Source organism: Acanthopagrus latus, chromosome 4 (assembly GCF_904848185.1).
Source record: "Acanthopagrus latus isolate v.2019 chromosome 4, fAcaLat1.1, whole genome shotgun sequence".
In the NCBI taxonomy this organism is placed as follows: domain Eukaryota; kingdom Metazoa; phylum Chordata; class Actinopteri; order Spariformes; family Sparidae; genus Acanthopagrus; species Acanthopagrus latus.
The window spans coordinates 6,765,547-6,793,306 of record NC_051042.1 but is presented as its reverse complement, the minus strand read 5'-3'; the positions used below and the strand labels follow the sequence as shown (position 1 = coordinate 6,793,306).

At 40.7% G+C, this 27,760-nt stretch overlaps 1 protein-coding gene across 2 annotated transcripts in view; it reads right to left on the bottom strand.

The window, feature by feature from the left end:
• Positions 1-27,760, bottom strand: part of tspan4a (tetraspanin 4a) — a 192,716-nt gene that overhangs the window by 55,178 nt on the left and 109,778 nt on the right. For both annotated transcript variants that reach the window (XM_037095887.1, XM_037095886.1), the window contains one exon: positions 9,354-9,428. In XM_037095887.1, coding sequence (XP_036951782.1) covers positions 9,354-9,428 — 75 coding nt within the window. The remainder of the gene's footprint in view (positions 1-9,353; positions 9,429-27,760) is intronic.

Here is a 27,760-nt window from a genome sequence, read left to right as displayed (position 1 = left end):
TTTGAGCATGCTAGCATTTGCTTAGAGAAGGTGAGGCTGTGAGGCAGCTGGCTGCTTGTAGGCTTGTCTTTGGGTTGGCTGACTGATAATTCTTACTCACATAGGCTTCTGTATTGGAAATAATTGGAGGTAATTGACGTTATTTTGGGAGCCCTCCCAAACAGCTCATAACTATCTACCAGAACACTATTCTGGTAATGTTCCGTATTGACTTTTAATGATAGTTAAAAGACTTTTTACTGGCACACACTGCAGACTGACAGTGGAATTATAAAATCATATGCCAATAACCAAACATAGTAATTTCTATAATGTGCTAACAGCATTAGATTAATCACTTAATTATCCTTAGGAGGTCGATGAGGCTCATTAACTCAAAAATGAATAGGTGCTCAATGAAGAGACCTTTGGTCTGTTGTCAAGAGATCAGAACTTCTCTACCACTCTCTACCTACTATATTCCTGCTACTGATGCCACTAATTAGAGAAGCATAAATACAAATGATAATTGCTGAAAGATGATGATAGCTGATGGTTCCCCAATCCTTGAACAAAATATCCCTGGTGGTCTGCTGTTATTGCTCTATTTATGTTTGTCGGCTGGGGTAATGTTCCCTTGAGGTGATAATAAAGCCAAGCAGACAAGCCTGTAAACTTGCGCGGAGATGGCATAAAACACCCATGCATCAATTTTCAGAATCACGCTGCTGAGTCAGTCTCCCTTTTATTCTCTCTGACACTTTGAGTCACAGTGGTTCCACTGAAGTTAACCTTGCAGGACCTTTTCATCATCTTCAGGAACCAACAAAGTGAAACAAATGGTAACCGTTTCAGCTGCATGGCAGATCTGAAAGCTGTTTGAAGTTGCTCCCAGCTGCGTCACACAGCTTTTTATCAGGTCTAAAGGAGGTGTAATAAGCTGGACCACTGAGCGTGACCATCCCTGAAGCCTGGGATGGAGTTCATCAACATGTACCTACTGCTGTACACACTGTTTAAGTTGTGGCATCTGAAAAAATAGCGTCAGCTTGTACTCTGACTGCAGGATTGCTTCCTGGGAGTTGCCATGGCGATGGAGGAGAAAACAAGCAGCAGGTTGTGATAATCAGAGGTAAATGCGAGCTTTAACAACTACAGAGGATAAAATCAGAGTAAGATTCTCATTAATTGTGGGTCCAAATATCTTTCCGTGCCTGGAAGGAAGCAATGGCCAATCGTCTTTGGGCTGAATGTTTTTTCACCTTGTAAGTTTATTAATGCCACATTCAAAGTGAATCCTCCAGCAATAAACATAACCCCAGGTATTCATTTGGAGGAAACTCTCAAACAGTGCACCAAGTCCTTCGTCAGCAACCCCTTACACCTTCTTCAGCACCAGAGCCAGAACACACTCCCCTCCGAACTCATGTTTAAAGGGTTTGTTAACATTTTGAGTTCGGGGGAATGCCACAAAATGAGGTTTTGGTCCGATACCAAGTAATGCCAGGGCAAGCATCACAGATAATGATACTAAAACTTTGTATTAATAAAAACTGCTAATGTTCTCTCACACAGAGCAGGGCGAGGAAACATGATTTATGAGGTGCATCTTTAAAAGGACACAGAAAACATTTTCATTACCATCAAAAAGATTAGTTGAATATTTCTTGTCACTTAATGTCTTCATCACATCCAGGAGAAATCACTCCTGATGATTCGCCTCTTATTATCAGCAGTTATTCCACTTTTGTGTGTTTTTCTCTCTCCCTGAGCAACGAGGCGAATGCTAAACACATCAGCAGAGTTCATTCACCAAGAGGGAGCTTTTGTCATTTTATGAAACTGAATGTTGAAATAATATAAAGGAGAGAGAAAGATCCTTTTATTTGTTAGTTTGTGTATTTATCCAATTAATGCTAGTATGAGGGTACTCAAAATAAAACTTAGTATCATTAGCGTGAGTATCTGCCAATCTAACAAGACACTACGATATATACAAGACACTCCAATATATACAAGACACTACGATATATACAGGACACTACGACATATACAAGACACTATGATATATACAAGACACTACGATATATACAGGACACTACAACATATACAAGACACTAAGATATATACAGGACACTACGGCATATACAAGACACTAAGATGTATCATTGTTATACATTCTTATAGCATCCAAACAGTATAAAGTTTGGGTGCATAAAACATATATAGGATATCACACCTTATCTCCATCATAGTGATTGTTTCTCTACCATAGCCAAGTGGTTTACATTAGCCAAACATAACTCTACCCATCAAGGATAAATTCACCCAAAAAAGGCAATTCAGTCATTATGTCCTCACCCCTCTGCTGATGGAAGTAGAGTGAAGTTTTGTAGTCCACAGCATTGCAGCATTCTCCTGAACTACTGATGAGCTGGGGCTCCAGCATAATCTAAGCCCGAAGTGACTTGGAAAGATGTTACTTACACCCTTTAAAAAGCTAAAAGCTTTGCTGTAGCTGTCCCACTGATAGATGTACTAAGTGGGTGCCCGAGGTTCACTGCATATCGAGGGTGTGAATAGTGTCTTTGCCATAGCATATTTACCACCCGCAAGAATAATGAGTATTTCTAATCCAGAGCCATGGTCTGGGGGTCCTTCCCTCGACTCACCTTCAAGGATACATCTGTGGTATAAAGTCATATGCGTCACTTTCATTGAATCCTTTTGCCCATGTCCTTTAGAGACTTTATACATGCCACTGCCCTCTTTGTCAGCCTCTGGTGGGGATTGAATCAGTGCCAGAATCAGGTAATGATAATAAGAAGAGGCAATGTTCTAAACATTTCCTGTGAAAATTCTAACCCTGAGTGGAAGAGTGGGTAGAGGGCAATGAAAAACGGGATGTACCCAGGAAAATCAGGAGGGCTGGCAGGTATGAGGAGGTTTGTTTATTACATTTTAAACACCTCTGCATCTGTTTCAGTTGTCTAAGAGAGTTCTGCAACAGTGTTTTGCTGAGAGGCTCTAGAAATGTTTTGCCGATCACATGACGATGAGTACATAATGACTGTTTCTCTTGTGTATGAGAATTTATCCTCTGAAGGTCCGATTTGTATAAAACGCTCATCAAATACTGACACTTTGGAATTGTAGGTCAGGACGGTCACCGACCCAAAGCATCAGCATAGACGGATTATCATGACCACGGGCCCTGGACACAAACTCGCCACGGGCCCCTGCCTACACACGCAAACAGTGCACGTACAAAGGCGCTGTGATGCCCGCCAATAATAATGTCCACAAACGTGATAAACTACAAACATAATAAAAAAATCTGCAGCGTTTAATGTAATGAAGCCACAAATGTAATACATTTTCCACAGGCGTAATAGCCACTGCCTACTACAAACGTAACGTGCGAATTCCCACAAACGCAATAACTATAACGTTTGTGGGGACGTGAAAATCTTTATTACAATAACTTCCCACAGATGTAATAATACAATGAATAATGGTCGTAGTGGTTGTTGTTTGTTTGCCTGTACACCTACTAATACTACTGACCGTGGGTGCAAAATCCAACTGCTGACTCTGCTCCGCTGTCACACAACGGATCACCCGCCCGCCCTCTCTCTTATAATTGTTTGCCCGCAAAATTATTTCCGTGAGAAAAACATCGCCTAACATTCAAATCTGAATTCCCTTTGACAATAAAAATCAGTCTATAGGCAAGAATCTAAAGGTTTACTAATTCGATTCAAATTCGCTTTATTGGCAGGAATGCCGCAACAACAACAAAGCTGTGTGTGTGAAAATAAATAAATAAATAAATAAATAAATAAATAAATACTTTGAACATTATCACAATCAAGTTATCAATTTGTGATGTAAAATAAATAACAAAATGCAAACAAGACCCTTTTTCTAAAAGTCTGTCTGTATTTTAATTTAGAATATAAATTTTCATATAAATTACACAAAACACAAAGAACATATGATAAGTTTGACCTATTTAGGCCATATGGTCTTATTGACCGCACATCATTTCACGGGGTTTGCTGCTTTCTTTGTCTCTCTCGTCTCTAACTGTGTCAGCGGTCTCCAGCTGCGCTTCTTTGTGAATTTACTTGTAAGTTGATTATTTTATAGTTGTATCTTAAAGCCTGGTTAGCATCATAGGCAAACAAACACGGGAGTTGCCCTCCATGAAACTGCAAGTTGTTCAGCACTGTGGTGAAGAGGTGATGCGACTGTGACGAAGCAGCATGGACATCCGAGAAACAATGTCTGCATCCTGAGCACCACGCACACAGGTGTGGACACCTTAAGTGGTGCGAAGGCAAAACCAGAGTCTGTGATTACTGTAACACCACAAAGTACGGACCAGAAGTCCCGGACCAGATGGCGAGGGCGTACTCCGTCCAAGGCGGTACAGAAGATGGCCAGTGTCTTCAATAACATCGTCGACCTGGCTGGGATCAATGCCCGCATCTTATTCATGGAGCAGCAGCAGCAGGAGAGCCCGGAGGAAAGTCCTGCAGCAGCTGGCAGAGGAGCTGAGGGCAGAATACATGGAGGGGAAAGGGGCTGCAGCAGGCGGCACGAGGTGGGCAGCAGCGGAAGCAACCACCGCAACAGCAGCAGACACGGACACGGAGACAGTGCCGGTCCGAAAGAGCTGCAAACGGAACCAAACGTCGGACAGCTGAAATGCCTCAAGCCCATGTGTGGTAACTGTGCGAGGAGAGCGGAGGTAATCTGCCGAGACTGTGACCAGGGATCACAACAGCTCTTTGTTTTTGTTTTTAGATCAGTTCGTTTCCAGCTTCTTCGATTATTTTTTTTTTTCTTAATTTAGGCTATATTATTAACTGTTAAATTAAAATGTTTCATAATCAAATAAGTTACTTTTAATCGTTAATTTCCTTGTTCTGAGTTTTCTCTATCAAAATTGTGTGTAAATATGCAATAATTACGATTTACTGTGTGATGAATATTGATAAATGTATAATTAAACTTGTTAAAATATACATGTTGGTGTTATTTCGTTTTAAAAAAACAACAACAAAAAAACATGACACAATGAATGCATTCATCAGTCAGTTGGTATAGAATTTAAATCTATTGGTCAAAATGACCGCTAACAGCCGTTCTAGTAGTGTTGGCGTTCCGGCTCTTCTGGAGCAAGACATGTTTCAAGGTGTAGCCTATAAATATTTTTCTTTGAATAATAAGGTGACTGATATAGTTTAATATATAAGTAGGCCCTTATCTTATTGAAATCCTTTTCCCTCATTGAAAATTCCAGTTGTGTGATGGCGGAGAGTCAGCAGCTAGATTTTGCACCCACGGTGGTACAACCACCACAACCATTATTCATTGTATTATTATATTTGTGGGAAGTTATTACAATAAAGATTTTCACGTCCCCACAAATGTAATGGTTATGTGCAGGAAATCGCATGTTACGTTTGTAGTAGGCAGCGACCCCATACTGACATGCGTCATTGTGTCATCACACATGACTGATTTAATCTTATAATTTCTAAAACATTCAAATGATTTTATTATCTTACTACATTTTCAAAACCGCGTTTATTCGAATATTCAAAAAAACAAAAAACAAAAACAAAAAAAATAACAAAAACAAAAAAACAATAAACGAAAAAACAGTTCTGAAGTGCCCATGGCCCCTATTGGCTCTGGGGCCTTGGGCACACGCCCACTTTGCCCATGCGTAATCCGTCTATGAGCATAAGTATTTGAAGAGTTGGGAATGAGACTCAAAAACAAATAGGACCTTAGAGCACACAGTTGCAAGTGCAAGTTTTAAAAGAGTGGACCAGAGTAATTCCTACTACTAAGGTCTAAAACACAGTTTTAGTAAGGAGTTGGTCACACTCCCTCGTGGAAACATGACACCACAGTCAGTTTATTCTCTGCACCATTATAAAGAGACCTGTGTTGTGAGACGTAGGCTGCCTTGTGATATTATACTGTACAGGTTTTCTTTCAGTTTTCCAGCCTTCATCACATTTTCAGTGTAAACAAGTTGCATGCTGTTTAAAAAATATCAACGGCAGTTCTGGCGATGGCTGCCCATTCTTTACTGTGAGTGATTTTCCTCGGTGCACCAGCAATGCAGAACTTCTGGACAATCACTAACTCTGTTCTGTTGCTAATCGCCTCCTGGGCAGACAAAACTGAATTATTCAGAGGCTGAATAATGGGGTGCACTGAACATAAGGGAACATAAACCCTAAGAGAAGGTGAGGTGTGACAAAAAAACCCAACATTCATTAAAAGCTAAACAGAGCAGTGCCGATTGGCTAACAGCCCAGAGGAACGTGCCACTCCAGGAATTCTCATTGGGTTACACTGCTAAAGACAAACTCAGATGGAAATACAACACATTAGGCATTTATGTAATGATGCCAAAATTACAATAACAAAGAGATAAAATCCTGTTCAAAAGCATGCAGGTCCCAGGTCTATGGTCGCAAGTCTAATTCAGAGAGATACGGGGGAAATATCAAAGTAGGTTGTTATTTACCCAAATGTACAAAGGGATCGGAGTCAGATTTGGCCTTGGCCTGAGTCTTCAGGGATAATGTTCTCCATCTCAACACATGAATAATGTAACACAAGAGGCTGAGAAATTTCCAATGATTTATGATGTGGCTCTAAACCAAAGTCCACTCCACCTGGCAGCGTTTGTATTGAGGGCCTTGAGGTGGTGTCCGATATACTGCTCGCTAAATTTAATTGCAGCACCTGCAGAAGTATTTTTTTGTCATTTTCTGATTCAGTCTGATAATCAATCAAGCAACCCAATGCTCCAAATAACTGTTAGCTTAATTTACTGTAAAACCACAGACAAGTAAAAACAGCACCTTTACGTCTGTTCAGGGTGAATTTTTTTATTTTTCCCTTGTCACAATGCTGTGCTTATGGTCTGCTTAGGTTGGTTGGTTTTGCTTAAAATACCTTCATTGCAACAGTCACAGATGGAGATGGTCCGACTTCTCATGGATAAAATAAAGGTTGCCACAAAAATACAAAGAAATATCCCCAGTTTGCCTTAAAATCACACACAGGCTTCTGATGCTACCAAAATGGCTGGAAAGTTCCCCAGGTGTCCTTGAAAGCATCCACTACTGTGAATGGATATGCCATCAGCTGTTCAGCAGCTTTGTTGGCTGTAATAATCATGCCACCTTCACCTCCACCTTCACCTCCACCTCCTGATGTGAAAGTTAGTTAATTAGCCTCTAATGTGAACATGATATCCCATGTTTCCTACAGTCAACCTTGGACACATCTGTGGTTTGCAGAAATGTTTACTGCTGACATGAAATCCTGACGACTGGGCTGACACGAGTCTGTCATTGGGATGGAAAATGTCTAAATGTTTAAATGGACTCACTATAGAAATGCAAGTCCATTATAAATCAAGTCAGACAAATTTTCAACTTCTCAGTTCTCAGTTGAAACACTGGATTGGTCGATTAATCAATTAATCCATTAATCCATTATACAAAGATGAAGCCTGATTTCCAACATTTTGGGAAATCAGTCAATAATAATGATCATTTCTCAAGCAGAAATGTTTGAACATTCTCAGCCTCCAGCCTCTCAAGTTTGATTTGATTGTATATAATGTATGTTATGTGGTAATATGATATGATATGTTTCCCAAATATCTGGGACTTTTTATTGTCTGAACAATTAATGAGTTAATCAAAAAAAAATAATCAGCATCCTAATCTGCAATCATTAGGTGCAGCCCTAAATGAAATTTGAAGTGGCAATTACTAATTGATAGAGAATCAACCATGAAATGATCTGAAGCAGTCACTTGTTCTCTGCTGCTGTTCCTGTTGTTACTGCTTGTTGCTTGCAATTTAATTTAACTAGTAATTTGATTGAAACATACACGCTTTGGATGATTGATTCTATTATTGTACAACATTCAGGCTCTCTGGTTTGTTAAAGAGGTCATGTTGTGCTTTTTTGAGTTTGGTGCTCCTGCACTGCCTGAAATGCTAGTGTGGAGTCGAGTCTTTACGTCTGTAACTTACGTGCATCACTATGTAACAGCTAGCATACTTTTATATATTCATTATAAGATGCATTCACTCCAGTCAGACAGCAGACAAGATAGTTGCTACTGCTGTAGCAGTGTTATTTTTGATCACACTACCTTGCTCGGCTTGCTTGCCTCTGATTGGCTTGATCCTTCGCAATAATGTGCAACTCTCACCAAAGTTGAACAGAGGCATGATATCTTACTCTGTAACTGAACCAGGTGTGCAAGACACAGTGTGAAATGCAGTAGCAATGTGTGAGAAAAATAATGTGTTTTTGAAAATTAAAATATGTAGCCTTTTCTACTAGGATCCCTAAATAAAAGTATGAACCTGACAATTAGCATAATATGAGCTAATATGAGAATGTAATTGCACTTTTAAGTGAGTATGTCACAGTCAGACTGTGGAACCAGCGTGTCTTTCATTTCAAGATAATATGTGCAGAATTCTCACATGCTCAGAGGCAGATTTAAAAGGCGCTTGGACGATATTCTCAAACTTATGAGTCACTCATGGCATCATCCCAGACTCAGTTCCCTCCAGTGGTCAGACTAATCTCACTAATCTCACACTAATACCCATTGTGAAGATAATGTTTGTCATTCTGTGCTTGATGGATGTTTACAGACATAATAGAAGACACACTGTTGATGCCTACATATATCTTTGGGGTTTAATATTTGCAATGCCATGTAATAATAATACTATGTACATATTGTAGGGAAACAAATCACAACAAATCCAGAATCGAGCCCTCAAACCCTTAATTAAGATTAGGATGGATGGAATTTAACATGCCCTTTCAATACATAATTAAAACCCAAGCAGAATATGTGAAGGGATTACAAATGTGTATTAGGAGAGGCAAAGCTTACCCTCCTCTCTCTCCTGCCTGACTTGTTTATTTACAGTGGAAATCATCCAAAATCCATGAACGGAGATAAATTGGGATTTATTAACAAGGAAAGGAAATTGTAGACAGTGTTTTACTTTGCTGGTCGTAGCCCAGAAGATGTGTGGGCACCAACCAAGCTGAAATCATTTCCGTGTCATTAGAGAATTGTGTATGCAGACTGTCAGCTCACATGCTTTTCTTCTTAACCAACAAACAACAAAGCTTGTACCAACTTCAAAAACAGACTCGCTGCCAAGACACATCCTCTCACATGCCAGCTTCTATCTGAAACATCTGCAATCAGCACGGCATATTACATCCACATCTATTTATTATCTTGTTCAGCTGGGAAAAAATATCTATAAAATGATATCAAGGTGTCTTACCTCTTCTTGATAGATGAAGAAAAGCATTATGGACAGAATTTCCAGGAAGAAGATGAGCAAGAGGAGGATGAAGAACTGTGGAGACACAAAGGGAAGAGGGAGGACTGAGTTATTTAATACACCATTTATCAGTGAGGAGGAAAAGGCCATGGGCAATAATAGGCATCTGTCTGTGAAGACTCTATAAGGTGTAAATTGAGGAAAAGGCAGCAGACCCCACAATGTGTAAGAGACTGAAATGAAAAAGTAAGAAAGAAATGACGAGACTGTCAAGGAGAAAGAGTTGGTGAAGTCAGGACGATCGAAGAGCTGTAGATTGTTCAGCTGAGAGGCAGAAGGAGCAGAGAGAGATGAGGAGGTTGGACACTCATAGCGGCGAGGATGAACTGGGAGAGGTGATATACGGTTTCCCTCTATCCACTTTTGAATTTGTTAAAAGAGCCACATTTTATTCCTCTCCACCCCTGCTCTCTGTGGCGGCCGGAATGAGCTGCTTGATAGGTGATACATCTTCTTACTGTGGGCCCACGTGAGCGCTTTAAACAGTTACGAGCTCATCAATCAAGGCCTCTGCGAGGACACGGCTCTGACTCTCACACAGGCAAGTGACCAGGGAGGTGACATACTTTGAGAGACAATGGTTCCAGAGCGTCAGACAAGCATAGCAGTAAAATAGTGCTAGATTATCAATTCTGATTATTTGAATAATACCACTTCTACATTAAAGTTAGCATGTACAGGTATATAAGTATATATGTATATACAAATCTGCTAAAAATAGGCATTTGATTCATTTCACATTGCCAGAAGACAATTGGCCTTTTTTGTGTTTTTGCCCTTGTGTGTGCCAGAAAACCAGTAAAATAGAACCAATAGAAAGTAGCATGTCATAAACCTCATCAGACTGCATCCAGAAGATGTTAAAACTTTAAAAAAGGTTTAATCAGTAGCATTCTGAGGGAGATGCGTTGTTTTTCCAGAGCTGATCATGGAACTTGCTCAGGCGTGAGACATCTTGCTTCTTCTCATCTTTGTTGAGAGTTGCACATGTGCAGTACATATTAGGCAGCTGACAGGAACAGGAGCCACTGACAGCTACTTTTTAAATATATTTTACTTCAGTCTCTTTCATACTCAGTGCTGACTGAAAAAAGTTGGAGAGCTGCTTGAAAAGAGATGGGTTTCATAGTATTAACGAGCCAGAGGTCTTAACTTCAACACACTTCAAAGCATCATGCCTTGAAACACTCAGAGCTGGAGTCGATGAATAACTGCAAATCACGACATTGAAGACAAGAGCCAGAATATTAGCAGGTGTTAGTGTGTGAAAGGGGTAGAAATCTGCTATCAGCTCTGTGCTGCACATTTTAAAGCCATAGTGTTGAACATTTTTGTCTGTCCACCACTTGCGTTAACTTGCAGTGGTGTCAGCCATTGGTTTGAAGCTTCTGGTTTGCTGTTGTGACCAGCTTTGCATACTGCTCTGCCTCTAGCCCAGGGGTCACCGACACAGTGCCCTTGGGCACCAGGTAGCCCCCAAGGACCACATGAGTAGCCCTCAGGCCTGTTCCAAAAATGAAAACTGAATACTGATATTATCTGTTTCCCACCTCGTTAAGTCATTGTTGAGAATTATTGTGAGAAATCATTAACGTAATCAGTGTCTTCACAAGGATGAGTATCATTAATCATTAATAATCATATATAACTAAAGGCAAACTGAGCAAATGTGTTATTTCAGAAGAGTGTATCAAATTGGTAGCCCTTCGTATGACTCAGTACCCATGAAGTAGCTCTTAGTTTCAAAAAGACTAGCCTGATCAGGTCTTACTGAGAACCTGAGGACATGCTATGGTAGCGACTTCTCAATTGTAAGGTAAAGCACACCCTGACTTGAAACTAGCAATCAAGACCATTAGGAAACTTTATTCTGAGGTAATAGATCAAGCGAGAAGGTTGTTTTCTCGTAAGCTTGCCATCATCAGAATTCTTCTTGCATTAGTAGACATGAAGGTTTAAGGTTCTTCTGTGTCTGTGGTTCAGATATATCTCTCTGAGTTTTGGAGAACTGTGGGGGCTTTTGGGGCAGGTAAAATGTAGCCATGCACTCAGCTCTACGCCTATAACTTCAGCCCCACTTGTGTCTGTTTGTTTACTTTAATACATTTGATTGAAATGGTTTGGAGTGAGCAGAATTAGCTACCACTAGTTTGTATTCTGTCTCCATGGACTTGCAGGTAACTATCACTGCAGTACTAACCCACCCTAAAGGTGGAGAGGAGTCAAAGACTTGCAGCAAACTGGTAGTAAGGTTATTTTTCTTTTGGGAATTTTCACCGTACTTGGATTTAATTAATTGAATTCATTTTTGTTTGTAGAGGATTCATGTACAACATTAAACATAAATGTTGCCATTTGATGCATTGTACTGGAGTTAGCTTGAAGCTAATTCACATCTGCAGTCCCTGGATAAGTCTAGCCTGGCAGTGGCAGGTCAATAGCAGAAAGTCAATCACTCTTGAACCTCTTATTTATTCATTCATTTATTCTCGATTTTCAGTGAGCGGTATGAATGGGCACAAAACAAAAAATGCCTCCTGAGACAACTGGAAAGATCTACAACCAGTTAAAGCAATCAAATGTGGTCAGAAGTGAGGTGGTGAGGTAATTAAGCTAACTGTAGAGCAGATGAAATGTAACCTACTCTGAATTGTAGTTTAGGTGAACTACAACCAAAGTTACCAGACAGACCAGTGTGAACTGGGCCCACAGTGGCCGACAGGAGACATTAGTTAACGAGGTCACTCGTTCAGTGCAGATGTGCCTTTGCCTTACAACTGTTGGAACAAACGTTAAAATAAGAAATCTATTTACTGAATCTTCACTCTTGTAAGATCTTATTTCTCAACTCGACTGCTGAGGTGAATTAAGTGAAAGTTTTCTTACCGCCAGCCTCCTTCATACTGCTCACACCGCACTGTATCACACCTCTGACTGCACATAAACACAATAAATCAAACCTTAGATTTAGACTTAGACTTCTCTATATTGATCCTTTTGGGATGACTCCCGTAAGGAAACTGGATTTCCAGCAGTTTACAGGTAGAAAAAAGAGATATAAAACTATATATAGAAAGCAGACCATAAACAGTAAACAATAAACTCTTAGCTAAATATAGAAAGCAGACAATAAATAAACAGTAAACAATAAACTCTTGGCTATATATATATGTATTTTAATCCATACTCAATTCATTTCGGTAATAGTTTGATTTGATAAAAGTACACATCCTGTTTCAAAATGACTGTATTCTAATGGAGCTCTGCAGAGTAGCAGAGTAGCAACATGTGCTATTTTGTTTATACTATGTGGGAGAGAGCACAACCTAACCTTGTTTATTTTTTATTCAAAATGTGATTGGCTGTTTGTTGAGTCATGTAATTTTTCTGTGCTGTGATTGGGAGGTGGAGGTGAAAAAAGCACAGAGCTGAGATGATACGGAATACAAGCCAAGAGGGTTTTGCAAGTTTGGAGTTGTGTTAACCAATGGCACAAGTTTGGTCTCAGCTTTGGTAAGGACACTAGAACATTGTCAAAGCAACATGTGGAAAATGTTTTCAGAATATTATCAAGGCCTACAATCCCAAAACATTTTTCCAAAACGTTATTGTAATGTGATATGTTAACAAAGAAGTTAACAAAGTTTTAGCTGTAACATTCTCGGGATGTTTTGGGTATGTGGGTGAGGTAACATATTGTAGAACGTTCTTCTATAAAACATTCCAAATGTTACATGAAAACAAAGGAAGAACATTCGAAAGCAACATTTAGAAAATGTTTTCAGGATGTTATTAGGGCCTCTGATTATATCATGTTTTTTTTTGTTTTTTTTGTTTTTTTTTTAAACATTCCAACTATTTTAAATGACAAAACAGGAATAACATTCTGTAAGCAACCCTTGGAAAATGTTTTTGGGATGTTATTAAGGCCTCAGTTCACAAAATATTTTTTCTACAACACTCCTGTAATGTGATATGTTAACAAAAGTAGAACATTTTGTCTGCAACATTCTGAGAATGTTTTGGTGACGTTGTTCAGTTAACAGACTGTAGAATGTTCTTTAAAACATTCCCATGGGGCACCGCTTAGCTCGGTCGGTAGCACGTGACCCATGTGCCGAGGCTCTGCAGCCGAGGCTCTGCCGAGGCTCTGCAGCCTCCTGGCCCGGGTCCCTTTGGTGCATGTCACTCCCCCTCTCTTACCCTGTTTCCTGTCACACTCTTCAGCTGTGCTATCAATAAAGCCAAAAAAGGCCAAAAAAAATACAAAAACAAACAAACAAACAAGACATTCCCACGTTAGATGATAACAAAGGAAAAATATTCTCAAAACATCACTCTGTTTTCAGAGTTTGGTAAGGCCTCCAATTACAGAAAGTTTTTTTAATAAAACATTCCCACAATGTTACACAATATTAATGGAAGAACACTGTAAAACCAACATGCGGAAAATGTTTCCAGGATGTTATTAAAGCCTCAGATTTCAGCACATTTTTTATAAAACATTCCCACGATGTTATGTGATAATAAAGGAAAATCATTCTCAAAGCAACACACAGAAAATGCTTTGATATCTCAGATCACAGAAAAGAACATTCTAAAACGATGTTTTACGTGTAACATTCTTGGGATTTTTTGGGGATATTACTAAGGCCCCAGATTACAGAACTTTTTTTTTTTTTTTATAAAATGTGTCTGTATTGTGATCACAAGGAATGTTCACAAAGGAATAACATTCTCACTGCAACACTGTTTGGGGGACATTGTTATATAAATAATTCCCACAGTTTTTCATGATCACAAAGGAATAACATTCTCATTGCAACATTCAGAAAATCTTTTATTGATTTTACGAAGGCTTCAGATAACAGAATGTTTTTTTATAAAATGTTTTTGTAATGTGATATGTTAACAAAGGGAGAACATTCTCAAAGCAACATTTGAAAAATGTTTTGGGGATGTTTTTAAGGCCTTAGATAACAGATGACAGAACTTTTTTTTTTTTTTTATAAAATGTCATAAACTCATGCCAGTTCAAGGGAAGCAGGCTAAGTTACCTAAGAAAGGCCAAGACAAGACATGACCAAACACACCACAATGACATCACTAAACTATCCATACTCCCAGTCATCCCAGGGCTGATAAATTGGCTAGGTTGCCATTTGCAAATGACTTTTTCAGCTACAAAGTGTCATGACTCTAGAGTCATGTCCTTGTGTTTTGTTCTGATTATGTTTTTTTGTCTTATATTCTCCTGTTTTGGTATCATGTCTGTGTATCATGTCCTATGTTTTGTTTTTCCATGTCATGTGTCTTATGTTTTGATTTTTCCATGCCCTCATGCGTCCTTTAAGTTTCTCCTATGTTCTCCCCTCTGGCTCCCTCTGTCTGTTGTTTTGTTCCCTTCATGTTTTCTCATGTGCTCCTCCCCCTCCTTACCTCACCTGGCATCCTCCCTCCTCTCTCCTCACCTGTTCCTCGTCATGTCATTAGTGTTTGTATATTTAGTCTCTGTGTTCCCTTCACTCCCTGTCCAGTCATTGTTTGTTGTTTGTATCCTGTCCATGTGCCTGTCCATGCTCTTCCTGTCTGGTATGTTTTGGATTTTTTTGCATTTTGCATTTTGATTTGAACTTTGCTATTTGGTTTGAACTTTGTCTTGCTTTCTTTTAGTTGCTACTTTGCCTTGCTGTTTTTGGTTGCTACTTTGCCTCTTGCCCCCGTTTTGTCTGCTTTTGGTTTTTGTAATCAGCTTTTAAATAAAAGCTCGCCTTTTGTTTCCCTGATCTTGCCTCCTGTGTAACTGCATTTGGGTCCACCTCCCCTTCCATATCCATGCTGTCTGGCCACTTGCTGCACACTCTTGTGCAAGGTCGCTGTCTGCAGTTGCCTTGATGGCCATCAGTGTCATTCTGATTCTTACACATAGGCCTAGTAGGCCTACCTTTAAATTGGTGAGAACATCCAAGTGTAATTGACGGATGAATGGATTCTAACTTTTGACAATCACAAGCAATCACAATCAGTGAGTCAAGGATATTCAGGTAAAATCAAACAAATCATTTTATAGCTCAATATCAAATATCACAAAATTACCTCAAGGGGCTTTACAATATATATTCTACAACACAGGCTACATGGGATGGATTTCCTATCTCTCTCTCTTCCTATTGGATCTCTCTCCTAGGATTGAAAGACATGTAAAATGCCAGTATGGACAATCTGGGTGACAAAATTAGAGATAAATTCATGACAATGTCAGATCAACTCAAGTGCTTACAGTATCTATTACATTATTGTTGTAGCCAAAAAGCTAAGTTTAAAGTTTAGGTTTAAAGTGCACACGTCTGTGGGCTTTGCCAGTTCTTGTTTTTTTTTGTTTGTTTGTTTGTTTTTTGTTTTTTTTAGGTTCTAGCAGAATGTCTAGTGGAGAAAGTGCAAGTGGAAAAACGTAACCCTGACCCTTGGTTTAGCTGAAAGAATATAAATAAAAAAAATATGTTGAAAGCCTTTTGATTATTGAAGTTATCAAACTTTTACATGTGTTAATAGTCCAATTCCAATAGTTAAGGAAATGATCAGTGATCCTAGTAAGGACATTTTTGTCTTAAGATTAAGAGGGAATGTTGTTATAATGTTTAAATATTTTAATGAAAAGTTACTGCAAAAGATTTATAGATTTTTATTTATTTATTTATTTTCAAAGCATGTTATCCAAATCTAAAATAGTATCAATCTAGGAACATTAAAAACTTTCATCTAAAAATGATTTAAGAGCATTAGGGCTTAACATTCAAGTAATGTTGTCACTGAACATTTTAAGAATGTTATCACAAAACATTTTTGGAATGTTTTTAGAGCATGTTATCCTCGAACATTCTGGGAACATTTGAAGAATAACATCTTGATACCTTTAATTGTGCAAATCCAATTTCCATTTATTTTCAAAATAACCGCATGATGATGAGATTCATAGGTTACAATTGCAGGGCATCCTAAAACAAGGAACTGCAATGCTCATCATGCCATCTTTATTCCAAATAAAATTGCTAAATGAAAATCGTCAACACCTCACCTGAAACTCTGTCCTGATTCATCATCAGCTGCTCTACATGTGCTGCTGTATTTCTAGTGTGCAGTGATTCAAAGTTACTAGCCAGTTACTCACTAGCGTAACCCTTGTAATTCCTAACACTGGCTGAAAGACTAGAGGGGACACAGTTAGCATTACATTAGAGAACCACAGTCAGTTAGCTATTAGCCTACGTTCACTACACTAACACCTTAATAACACTGTTCATTTCCAAACTAATGTTAGGCTAGGAGCTTTCTTGTTGTGTCTGTTGCAGTGAGGGGGAGATTATTTTAAGCCATATATACAAAAGGTTGATACAGACATCTTTACCAAATAATCACAAACTCACTACAGGGACAAATATATTTGAAGTAAAAACAGTAAGGGGAGGGAGAAGATCAAATGAACTATGGACAGAATCGCGTGGCAGTCAGGGACAATGCCTCTGGACTGGCAGACAGGGGTTGTGGTCCTTCTATTCAAAAAGAAGGACCAGACGGTGTGTTCCAACTATCGGGGGATCACACTCCTCAGCCTCCCTGGAAAAGTCTATTCCAGGGTACTGGAGAGGAGAATTCAGCTGATAGTCGAACCTCAGATTGAGGGGGAACAACGCGGTTTTTGTCCTGGCCGTGGAACACTGCACCAGCTATATACCCTTCGCAGGGTGCTCGAGGGTTCATAGGAGTTTGCCCAACCAGTCCACATGTGTTTTGTGGACTTTGAGAAGGCATTCGACTGTGTGCTTCGTGGCATTCTGTGGGAGATGTTACGGGAGTACGGGGTCAGGGGCCCTCTGCTGAGGGCTGTACGGTCCCTGTACGACCGGAGCAGGAGCCTAGTTCGCATTGCCAGCAGTAAGTCATACCTGTTCCCAGTGAATGTTGGACTCCGGCAGGGCTGCCCTTTGTCACCAGTTCTGTTCATTATTTTTATGGACAGAATTTCTAAGCACAGTCAGGAGCCGGAGGGGTTCTGGTTTGGGAGCCACTGGATTCCATCTCTGCTTTTTGCATACGATGTTGTCTTGTTGGCTCCGTTGAGCCGGGACCTCCACCATGTTCTGGGGTGGTTTGCAGCCAAGTGTGAAGCAGCTGGGATGAAAATCAGCACCTCCAGGTCTGAGGCCATGGTTCTTGACCAGAAAAAACTGGCTTGCTCCCTCCGGGTTGGGGGAGAGTTCTTGCCTCAAGTGGAGGAGTTCAAGTATATTGGGGTCTTGTTCACGAGTGAGGGAAGGATGGAGTGTGAGACTGACAGGCAGATTGGTGCAGCAGCTGCAGTAATGCGGTCGTTGTATCAGTCTGTTGTGGTGAAGAGAGAGCTGAGCCGAAAGGCGAAGCTTTCGATTTACTGGTCAATCTACTTTCCTACCCTCACCTATGGTCATGAACTTTGGGTCATGACTGAAAGAATTAGATCCCGGATACAAGCGGCCGAAATGAGTTTCCGCCGCAGGGTGGCGGGGCGCTCCCTTAGAGATAGGGTGAGGAGCTCTGTCACCCGGGAGGAGCACATAAAGAGGAGGTGGCTCGGGCATCTATATCAGATGCCCCCTGCACGCCTTCCTCGGGAGGTGTTCCTGGTATGCCCCACCGTGAGGGGAGACCCAGAGGAAGAAAATGGATGGATGGATGGAACTAATAAAATGCGCTTGTGTATATATGTGTGTGTATATATGTGTGTGTATATATATATATTAGTAGCGGCTGGTGACTGAAAAAATTGGGAAGGACACGAGAGGAAAACCAGTCCATGGTGTCATGTTATTTTGTACAAGTCAACTACTTATCCCTCGATAAAACAATGATTTACAAGACTTCTTTAAAAGACATTTTATTAAATGGCAAAAGGCTGTTGACATCAGGACCATGAGAGAGGAGCAGAGAGGCTGTTGACATCAGGACATCAGGACCATGAGATGTACAGTGGGCTAATATACTAGACAAAAAAAAAATTCCAATGTGTACCTCTTCCGAGATTCAATCCCCAGTGTGGGAGGCAACTGCTCTACCCACTGTGCTACCGCAGCGGTCAATGCACATATTTCACGACAGCACAAAACATCACACTCATCACTCATCACAATCGCCCAAAACAACTGTGTTGCTGCTCTGTATTATGTCCCGGTCGTGCCGCTAACGTTATGTCCTCCAGCAGGATGAACAAAACGAAAACTATGAATTATCTTTCTGACTGCTTTTCTCTGATTTCTCCGAACAGTTTTTTTTCTTTGAGAAATTTGCTTATATTTCCTTTGAAACCGATTCCAATATCGTTGAAAACTCCAGATTTCCTGTCTGAGCATGGCTGGCAGTGAAAGCAGTAAAATACAGAGAAGTATTTTTTGTTTACGGTTGTACAAATGTGAGAATTAAATTTGGGAACTGTTATTGGACCAACCTGCTGTCAATCTTGTATTCTGGTTGCTGATTGGTAAGGGAGGACGTCCTCCCTTAGCGCGTCATTTTACATGTCTTAGCCAATCATAGATCAGCATGAAAAATTCCTGAATGCATTGAGTGAGTGGAAGGAGATCCCTTCCACGGAGGACAGAAGCCCTCCGTCCTCCTCTAGCCTCCACCTTCCTGCTCCCTCCTCCTCTCACAGACTGTTCTGTCTCCTCCATCTGCGGCTGAAGCTGTTGAACCGTTTTTTTTTCATGATATAATATACATACAATATTTTATAAATGATACTGAGATTTGGTAATGATTTATTTCAACCAGTTACTCTTTCTTAAAAAAAAAAAAAAAAGAAACTTGATCTCTTACCTCTCAAAAAGAGAGGAGGACCAACCACCTCTGCCTCTATGGACAAGCCTCCTTACTCCCATCCTCTTTAGTTTGTCCTGAAGTATAGGATGCTGGATGGTATTAAAGGCACTGGAGAAGTCCTAGAAGAGAATCCTAAATGTGCCGCTTCCCTATTCGAGATTGGAGTGGACTCATGGAGTGTAGCATGTAGAAGATGGCATCCTCCACACTAACATCTAGCTGGTTACGCAAACTATAGGTAGTCCTGGGTGTGTTGTACCTGAGGTCTGAGGAGGCTGAGGAGGAGCTGCTCCAACGTCTTCATCAAGTGTGAAGTGAGTGCCACTGGTCAGAAGTCATTCGGCTCACTGGGCCTGTTCTTCTTTGGAACCAGAACGATGCAGGATGTCGTCCAGAGGGTGAACAGTCTACCTAGCTGCAGGCTAATGTTGAAGGTCCGTTGTAGTGGTTCCCCCAGTTCTGCAGCGCAGGTCTTCAGTAGTCTCAGGCACCCTTTATCCGGGCCTGCTGCTTTCCTGGGCCAGAGCTTCCTCAGCTGTCCTCTGACCTGGTCTGTCGTGATGTGAGGTGATGTGATGGTGTTGAGGTGGGGGAGGAGGAGGGGGGTGTGTAGATGGAAAAAGGAGAGATGGCTGCAGTGAGGGTGGGGGTGGGGGGGGAAAGGGCTGGTTAAACCTGTTGAAGTCATTCAGCTCGTTTGCCCTCTCCATTGTCCACCCTGTAGCGCTGGTCTTTGTGTTGTGACCTGTGATGGTCCTCACACCTTCCCAGACCTCCCTCATGTTGTTCTCCCTCAGCTTCTGCTCCACCTTTCTCCTGTAGCTGTCCTTAGCTTCCCTCACACAGTGTTTTACCTCCTGCTGTGCTGCCTTCATGGCCTCCCTGTCTCTGCTCCTGAAGGCAGCTTTCTTTTTGTTGAGGACAGTCTTGACTCCCCGCGTTACCCATGGCTTATGGTAACAGCGGACAGTCTTGACAGGCGAGACCACGTCTGCATAGAAGTTCTGGTAACCAGTCAAACGATGTGTCATCCCCTCTATGTCCTCACCATGTGGGTTGATCAGCACATCCCAGACTGTGGTGTTGTAACAGTCTCTCAGGGCACATGAGGATGTCTTTATTGAGATATGTCCTGGGTTACACCAGCGGTTGTTAACATACATGATGAGTCCCCCACCTTTGCTTTTTCCGCTCGCTTTTGTGTCTTTGTCATCTCTCGTGGCAGTGAATCCCAGCAGGTCCACGTTAGCATCCGGTACAAGATGGTTTAGCAATGTCTCCATGAAGATGAACAAGCTGCTCTCATGGTAGATCCGCTGGTTGTTCAGTGCGGACAGCTCATCGATCTTGTTCGGCAGTGAGTTCACATTCCCCATGATTATGGAGGGAATCGATGGCTTGTAGCGCCTCCGATTCTTTGCTAGCTTGGCCTTTAGCCCAGCCCCAGCCTTGCAGCCCCTGGGTCTCCTCCTCAGCTCCGCTGGGATAGGGTGTCGTATCCCGGCTTGTCCCTTTGCGCACAGAGCCAGCAGTTCCTCTCTTGAGCAAGTGAGAAAACTGGTTCTTGGTTGCATTTAAAGTTTGAAATATCCATAGGATATATATATATATATATATATATATATATATATATATAAAACACACAATCTCTTCGCAGGAAGAGTGAAAAAAGTAGAAAGAAAGAGGTTAAAATAGTGAAAGAGATTAAAATAGGGAGAGCTACTGGAGAGGCAGCCATCTCCTACAGCGCCAAGCAGGACGTCCCTGTCCTATATTAGACAAACAGTAGTTATTTTCCCGCAAACCAGGTCGGCTGAGAATCTGTCTGAATAGTAGGAGGACCAGATGCATCTGCCAGTGAGGGAGGGAAGCATGAGCCAGCAGATTCACTTGGTTACCAGACTGTAACAGGAATACATGCCAGCACACAAACCTACCATGGTAACGTTATATGTGCTGAGCACTGTTGTTGTGAGCATGTTTGTACGCTGACATCAGTGTTCAGCTCATGCCAAGCACCACTGCGCCTCATAGAGCTGCTGTGTGGCTTTCTTGTTTTTTTCAAGTGTGAGGCGCAAAGAGCACAAGATCATCTCAGGGGGTCACAACAGAGTTCACAGCAGACATTTTGTTCTTCAAAGACATGGTGGCTACATGTCCTCTGTGTATTGCATACGTTTGCTTGACGCTGGATGTGAGTGCGGTTAGTTCACAAGACTGCATCAAGAAGGGCTGTCGGTGCCACTGAGGTCTTTCTGGCAGCACCTGCATGAATGAATCTCTAAGCATGGCAGAGTGGAAGGTGGGAGACTGACTGGGTAACAGCATAATGCCCACGGTGTCTTTGATTCACTGCTGCTCTCAAGAGGTTCTCAAACAACCATCTGAAATCAATGTCTATTGTTCCGTCAGGCTTCATTGTCTGAATTTAATGCACTATCCTGTGTGGAATTCCAGTTAACTCCAATTTGAGAGGATTTTTAAGAGTTTATTTTAGGCTTTAAGAATATGCTTCACTGTGGGTTAGGAAAATTCAGCCTCTTCAGGCTGATGAAATCCTGAAACAAGCCACAACATAATGTCAAAATACAATTCAGTCAAGTGAACACTCATAAATTTGACATTTTGAAGAAAAGTTCTTCCCAAGACAGTCATTATAACTTCTTATTATGTACCAGAGCTCTGCACCCAAAAAATAATCTCACCAATGTGTGATGAGGGAGGACAGCACAAAGGCGGTCTGACAAAATATGGGAGAAGCATGGTTGAAATTTGTGCCATTTTGTCCTTTTGTGATGTTTCTTGACCTACCGGTGATCCTTGGAGGAAAATCTTTTTCCTCTGCAGTTTTAAAAGAGTGAAAGTTCAACTGTGCAGCCTCACTGCTAAAATGTAGAGTCCATGTCTGGTTAAGAGTTCTGCAGCAGATTCAGGCTGTACAGGCACTTTAACCTTCTCACTGGGTAAGTTTTTTCCCCTACATACAGTTGTATTAATACATTTGTGGCGAACAGAAGGCAGATGATCAATACCAAATGACAGAAGATGTGGTAACAAACACATGTGAGTTATTAACATATAGAGCAGAGAAGCCTGATGATCAAACCAAATTTTTCAGTCTGAGACACATAATATCTATAGTGGGATTATTTTGTCCTAACAATCAGAAGTTATTTTACAGAAGAACAGCAGCTCACACAGTTGTGTTGACCTCTTCCACACTCAAGCCATTTTTTACAGCAACTGTGGCATCACATTGTTCCTGGCTTCCTGTTCTTATAACATCTGGTTTGGCTCGGCTGTCTTTAAACAAAGTGTAAATGTGCAGGACAGCAGAACTGACTCTATCCCTGAAAAATCAAGATGTCTACAACAGTTCAGCAGTCTGGAGCCAGGCTTTGGCAGGACATTAGGATGTTCCAACTTGTTTCCAATTTCTATAAAATGATCCCATTTCTGTCTTTACAGTGAGTGTTTTGTTGAGTGTCCTAAGCCTTTAAAGCTGAAGCTCACCACATTCATTTTTTTGACAAAAGAGAAAACAAAGAGGTGATCATTGAAGGAAGAGAAAAACATCTGTACTCTTTGCTTTTATCATCTCACTCCTGGCTGTAAATGGTTCTTTGCTTGACTGCTTTCTTTTGAGTTTCTCTGAGACCATGAAATCACAGCAGATAGCAGTGGGATATTGTAAAGAATAAGAAACTGAGACTCACCAGCACTTGCAAAACACACAGACCCGTTCCCTGTGACTCTCTGAAAATTTCCCCATTAATCTGCCATTAATAAGGAATTTGACTCCTCCTCTTTGGACCAAAGACAACAGTCAGGCTCAGTGAGATAATTTTAATGTGAAAAGACTGCATTTTGCTTTCATAATATAGAAAAAGACAGCTGTTGAATTAGCTTGAGAAATTCCAAATAGACATTGTTGCTATTATCAAATGGGTTGCAGAAATTAACTGTGATGGTGAATATCCATTTGTGCTCTGTGGAGAAAGGCTAATGATAATAAAAGCAATAACTGTGTGCCAATTAAGTCAAGAGGAATCGCTCTGAAGCTGTTGCTGCCTTGATGAAACATATTTAAAAAGGACAGATGCAACTTCACAGGCCATCAGTAAAAATGAGAACATGTGAACAGTTGGTTGATAACAGGTCTTTTTTCTCAGAGGAACAAAAAGGTTTCAATGAGACGGAAAATTAACAAACAGAATCATTTGCCCCAAATTTACTTTGAAAGGCTATTGACTAACTGAGACAGTAAATACACTCTGGTCTACATGACAGATGAGTGGAAATACATCTGCATGTGCTCTTATGTTTAATTGGTATTTTGTGTTTAAAGTGACGTTGTGTGGAAGGACATGGAAGCAGTATATCTCTGCTAGAATCTCAAATTGAATGTGGGAAGGGTTTGCGCTGGTGTGCGCTCAGCATCTCGCTGTGATAAATTATTATAAACAAAGAGTCAGATCCGTTACAAAGGGCCCAAAATAGGCTCGATATGTTCTCCTTGGATTGTCATTATTCAAACTGAAATACGTTATTCTGTTTGCTGCAGTGGCTTCCAGCAGCATAACTACAGGAGAGATTTATAGGAGATCAGAACAAAAGGAAACAAAGTAGGACTAAAAGCAGGTTTTCTATGGAGCAAAAAGATTTAGAGCTTCCTAAACTGATGTCAAACAAGATTTACAGACTTCTCTGTGTACCGCCAGTGATGGAAGGAGTACTCAGAACCTTCAGTACCACCAGCACAATGTGAAAACATCCATTAGAATAAACATCCTTCTCTTGAATCTCTAGTTAGGTAACAGAACAAGTATTATGAACAAAACACAGGTGGTTTGAGCTACAGCTGATGTAACTCTATACTCCAGTGGTACCAGACAACTTTCCCCCCAAGCTTCTCCAAGTTTTTGCCGCTGGTGCAAAGACAGCTGGATCGCAAACAACAGGACAGGACAAAATGACAACAAGACAACAACTCCATCATTTAGTCTATTACTGAACTGGATCGCCAGTTCCTTTCCCTTAAGTCATAATATGATATTGAAGCAGAAAACGTGTGTATTGCCATTTTAGATATAGTAACGGTACTGCTACAGGGATAAAACTTGAAGGGAGTCAGTTCTGCTGTCCTGCATATTTACACTTTGTTTAAAGACAGCCGAGCCAGATGTTATAAGAACAGGAAGCCAGGAACAATGTGATGCCACAGTTGCTGTAAAAAATGGCTCGAGTGTGGAAGAGGTCGAGGCGGAAACAAAGCCTTGACTACTGTAGCATCATTTGACCCTGGAATTAATGCTGTTATCACACTGAAGACAGAAGCTAAATGTTAGCAAAACACTGTATCATAAACGATCGCATTTAAAAAAAATCTTAATCTTAATAACTATAGAGATCAATTTAATAGAGTGTAATAATGCCCTCTGAGATGTGGCAGAGCAGAAGAAGAAGGACATTCCTTTAAAATACCACCTTCAGAGTGCACTTGAGTTCACTCACTTCAACCAGTGTGCACTCTATAACATGACATGTAATCACAAACCATCACTGCTGCAGTTCTCTGTATGCTGTAGACTGATTTCATCCCAGAAATCTTTTTCCTGATCACGTCGTCACAAGAAGAGCAATAGGCAGAAAGATTCCATTTTACCCTCCGGACCTCTCATTTCTCAGCCCCAGATAACACAAAGAATTGGAAACCAGGAGAGCTGCTCAGTATTTCCTCTTGCCGCTGCTCTCTCTGTGCAGGCCTATGATATATTGATACTACTGACACATGTAATGGTGTATATTATCATGTCTGTCTACCACAGGGGAGATAACTCAGTGAAAAGGTCCTTTAAGACTTCTTAATTCGTCTTGTGGTGAGCCGGTGTCCTGCAGGTTTTTGTTCCATTACAGTTTTTGTACAGTGAGAGGTAATGAGCCACAGCCGGTCTGTATCCAACAGATGTCTTCAGGGCAGAACAAAAACCTGCAGGGCACCGACTTCTCAAGCCATCAGAGTGGAGCTCCTCAGAGCTGAGCTTCTCTTCAGCTATTTTCATGTTGTCAGTGTGTTTTATTGCATCGTAGCAGCTTGCAGTGTCTATGAATCATCCAGCGTGTGGACATATATTGTTTACTTTATTTATAATGTTTACTCTACATTTAAGCAGACTTGTATAAGACTTGTATAAGACTTGATGTATAAGAACAACACTAGCTTTTACTGGCCACTAAACTCTACATGCAGATTGCAAACATTATGAAAATGTATATAACACACTCCAGATACACATACTCATGTTATTTATGTTATTATGTGTTGTGTTCGACCAGCAGTGCTGATTTCCACTTTTAGCAAAGATTGATGCCTTCACAGGTGTTTCAGGATGCAAACTATAATCAAAGTCTTGGTGCAACGATTGATTCCTTCATGTTCATGCATGCTGTGATTTTCACGCAGTGGTAAAGCTACAGAGGTTCGGCCATTACAGGCACCCAGTCATTCAACAGCTCCAAAATCAATACCCTTTGGGATCCTGCTGCCTTGAGCCTGTGTGGAGGGAAGCCTCTGAGGTGATAGCTGTGTTCTTTTTATGTGGTGGGTCTAATTATTTTTACAGGCTCTATATCTCAGGACTGAGCGAAGCTGCACAGCATAAACAATCTCCTCCCATTTACACAGTTTTGTGGGCAGATGAGGTCATGTCTCTTTCCTGCCCTTTGACTTGCACTAGTGCTGACAGCCCAAAGTAACTAGTGGAAATTTAACTACCTATCACATTAATGAAAATATAATTTCAGGGGAAATTCAGTGTCCCACTACAACACTACAACACACCAGCTGACAAAAGCCCCTAGACCAACTGTGCTTTTTCATTCATGTCTATGGATGGAAAAGATCCTAACAGATGGAGAGGTCACAGTCCAGAACAGAGGCTCCTCCCACAAGAAACACTGAACCTGGAAAACCTCAGTCAGTATTCTGGTCTTTCATTCTTTTCCACGTAGGAATTGAGATGCACAGCTGCATTGTTGTTGTTAGCGATGCTGGCTCAGACATGTGTTGGCTGACCAATCAGAGGAGACTGAGTATTTGGGGAGTTATGAAAATTATAATTATGCTCCTGAAACTAAGCATAATATGCCTCCTTAAACTATAATCATTAATAACAGTTGAATATCGTTTTGTTATCACTTGTTTTATTTGAACTTAAAGTTCTCGTTTTGGTGCCATTTCATTGTTCAGTGATTGGCCAAACCCTGAATAATGTCCCATTTGTCCAGCAGCACGTTCCCGCCATATCGAGACATTTACAATCTGAGATTTGCACACTGTCATCTGCAGAACAACCAGACTGTTTACTCACTGAATGGGTGCTGGACCTTGCTGGACTTTTCTCTTTAAGCTTGCAGGGTTGTAGCTTTAATTTTGAATAAAACAACCAGATGTTTCTGTAATGCAGTTGCTCATCTGGTGCACAGTTGATTCAAGCAGGAGAGAATCGTATCTTTGAAAGAGCTCCAACAGTCATATTACAACAGGACTTTACTTCCAGAGCCATGAACACCTGAAACACCTGCTGACATTCATTCACAATTCTGTTATTCTGTTATTGTTTACTTCGCTCAAAGCATGACACTGATAGAAAATATATAAACATATCTTTGAAGTCTTCCAGGTCAGAGAACTGAAAAATCATATTCTGAAAACTCTGATGGTTGCTGTTGCAAATTACGTGACACACAAAACACAGTTATACTTTATCCTGCACAGAGCGTTCCAGAAGCTCCTGAAATACCTCACAGCAATGCTGCAATACTCTCTGTGTCCCTAATCAGTGATCAACATGCTAATTAGCCCTGAAATTTGAAGGGAGAAAAGTCTTTTATAATCTCCATGAGGAACGGCCAGCTCTGTCACTCATTAAGGCAGATTTTTAATTTTCCCGGTCTCATTATATTGACACAGCGCTGGCATGTGTCTGGTCACTGTGGGGAGAATGTCATGGATCATGCTAATGATCGACACTCAGACTTATTCCCACAGAGTTCATAATTGCTTTCTCCTGGTGAGCCATTTTTCTTATGATTAATGCTATTTTTTCCCCACTAAGAATAATTCTTCCTGATAAGTGCTGCACAGTGCCGATGCTCGGTTACATGAACTTGTTTGTTTATCAGAACATTTATCAATCTGATGAGAGTCTGGGGGTCACACTTTATCAGGGATTTGAAATAAGAGCTCTACAAATAGAGAGTAAAAATGTTCAGTACTTGAAGTCAAACACTTCCTGTACCTGCTTATACTGATATCAGTGACATCACTCTCCCCACAGACAATGTAAATCAGTTAGACAGTGTAACACACTCAGTGACACACAATGCTTAAAAATCTTGTTCTTCACATCTTGTTGGTTTTTTTTTTGTTTTTTTTTGTTTTTTTAAATTATTCATTTTACTATTTATGTGTCTTCTGTGGCAATCCGTGTTGG